General features: G+C 44.7%; 1 protein-coding gene across 3 annotated transcripts in view; it reads right to left on the bottom strand.

The window, feature by feature from the left end:
* The window catches only part of LOC113817636 (SE-cephalotoxin), a 12,095-nt gene that overhangs the window by 2,696 nt on the left and 6,899 nt on the right, over positions 1-2,500 (bottom strand). Inside the window, exons 2-3 of one of the 3 annotated variants that reach the window (XM_070139442.1) lie at positions 1,891-2,500; positions 563-736 (exon numbers count right to left, since the gene is read on the bottom strand). The exon at positions 1,891-2,500 is cut by the window's right edge and continues 2,056 nt beyond it. In XM_070139442.1, the coding sequence (XP_069995543.1) occupies positions 563-736; positions 1,891-2,500 (784 nt within the window). Of the gene's footprint in view, positions 1-92; positions 737-1,890 lie in introns of those variants that run through there. The other 2 variants (XM_070139444.1, XM_070139443.1) reach the window with 2 other exon arrangements.

Below are 2,500 nucleotides of genomic sequence, written 5' to 3' on the forward strand. Positions count from 1 at the left end.
CGCAAAAGCAAGGGGGCCGAGCTTATTCTCGACCAGGTGATGGGCTCCGCCTCTAGAAACGATGACGTCATGAACCCTTAAGGGCCGTCATCTCCTTTTTTTTCCAAATCCCGGACGTCTCAGGTTTGGGAGTGACACAGTCACAGATTGCCACTGCCGGCCGCAAAAGGTGCGGCGAAACTGTCCTACACTTCAGTCTAGAAACAGCGCCGTGGGAATCACATCCAGAACGTGTATAAAATTTAACGGCTTCCCTCCCCTCCCCCCCCTCTTCTCTCTCTCTCCTCCCCCCACTCTCTCTCTGTCTCCTCCCCCCCACTCTCTCTCCTCCGCCCACTCTCTCCTTCCACCCACTCTCTTTCTTTCCTCCCCCCCACTCTCTCTCTCTTTCCTTCCCCCACTCTCTCTCTCTCCTCCCTCTTTCTCGCTCGCTCTTACTTTCTCTCTCTCTCAAAATGTCAATAGGGCATAGGCATATCCATTCATAAATTCATATAGGGTGAATATCCTCATTGGTTTATGCACCTACATATTACGAAAAACATATAAATTAAGGTAAAGCAATCTGAGAACATGTTCTGTAGCGTCGGGGTACGGGGCCGTGGTCGTGGTCGTGGTCGTGGTCGTGGTCGTGGGGCAGCTGCTCTCGTCGCTGCCGTCGCCGCAGTCGTCGTGGCCGTTGCACTTGGACTCAGCCGAGATGCACCGCTCATTCCGGCACCGGAACTTGCCGTCCCTGCAGTGGGTGCAGATATAGACATACAGAGATACCCTTACACACACATATGTATATGTGCGTGTGTGTGTGGACATAGATATAGTTTGCATTGTTTGCAGATGAGAAGAATATCGAGGTACCTTCCCTGACAGAGATCCAAGCACTACAGGAGATCCGGAGAAATAGGACTAAACCACCATGCGACAGCAAATCGTTTGTGTATATCATATATATATATATATATATATATATATATATATATATATATATATATATATATATATGTATATATATATTTATAAATATATATATACTTATATTTATAAATATATATATACTTATATATACACATATATATTTATATATATATATACATACATATATACATATGCATTCACACACACACACACACACACACACACACACACACACACACACATATATATATGTGTGTGTGTGTGTGTGTGTGTGTGTGTGTGTGTGTGTGTGTGTGCGTGTGTGTGTGTGTGTGTGTGCACACACACACACACACACACACACACACACACACACACACACACACATATATATATATATATATATATATATATATATATATATATATATATAATGAGTCCGACTAATCCCCGCGAGGCTTCGGGACTCCAAAAGGCTGTCAAAAACGACCTACTTGACCTAATGATATTTTTGTATCCTATGACACAAAGTGCTCCCAACATGAGGAATCCCTACAGATAATTACAGATAATTATCTCTGTCAATAAACTGGAATCTTTCCAGAAAGTTTTCTTTCCTATAGCTACTGGCAGCATTACACTATTCATAACTAGTAATAACTGAATCTGAAAAGACGATAGACAGTGAACTGGGCCAAGGAGATTATCAAACATTTTTCGGGGGGCATAGAACAACGTTAAAAGTCTGAAGACCCTCGTCAACTCATTTTAACCCCCAACCTGCCTTGCGTTCGCCTTCAGGGTACTAGTCACACGCTCCCTCTCTCTCAAACAACTTTTTTGATTGGCTGAAAATGTCTCTATCAAATATTAAAGCAACGTGATGAAGTCTATGAACCGACCTTGGAAAGTGTATTTCGCATAAGAGAACACTATCTACAAGCCCACAACACTTCTCATTAGAATAAATGCACGTCTGTTATTCCATCAACGTACCTTCTTTGGCAACATTCCTGTTCTTCACACTGCTTGGTTTGAGTGTCGATCTCTCCACTGGGTTTCTGGCGCGTCCTGCTCCTCTGGCCTTCACCGCAGGTTGCGCTGCAGGTCGACCAGGCGCTCCAAGGGCCCCAGACATACTCGCAGTTGGGCTTGGAGCTCCAAGTGAGCTTGCCGCTCTCCTTCTGACATCTCACGGACGCAACCGTCGGCTTCTTGTTATTCCGGCAGTGGAGCGTGAGGTTCAGGCCCTCGTACGAGAGGGACTGGCTGCAGTGGTTTTCGACCAAGTCTTCGGCGTGCAGCTGTGGACAAGAAGTAGCCTCCCAGTGACGAACGTAGCCTTGCTGGCGATTGACTGCCGTGTCTTTAACTCTGTTCATTTGCTCTAAGGTTTCCAGGCTATTTGAAGAGTCTTGGCGACTACGCTTCCAGTTTAGGAATCTCAGCTGAGCTTCAGTAACTTCTTCGTCCAAAGTCAAAATATTTTTCATGAACCTAGAAATCTTTACACCATAACTCTCTGTGCAAGCTGCAGGCGTCTGTGATTTCTTAAATGAATTCATCAAATCATCTGAGGTTAAGATCCCGTCACCATAAATCATTT

Source organism: Penaeus vannamei, chromosome 25 (genome assembly GCF_042767895.1).
Source record: "Penaeus vannamei isolate JL-2024 chromosome 25, ASM4276789v1, whole genome shotgun sequence".
Taxonomy (NCBI): domain Eukaryota; kingdom Metazoa; phylum Arthropoda; class Malacostraca; order Decapoda; family Penaeidae; genus Penaeus; species Penaeus vannamei.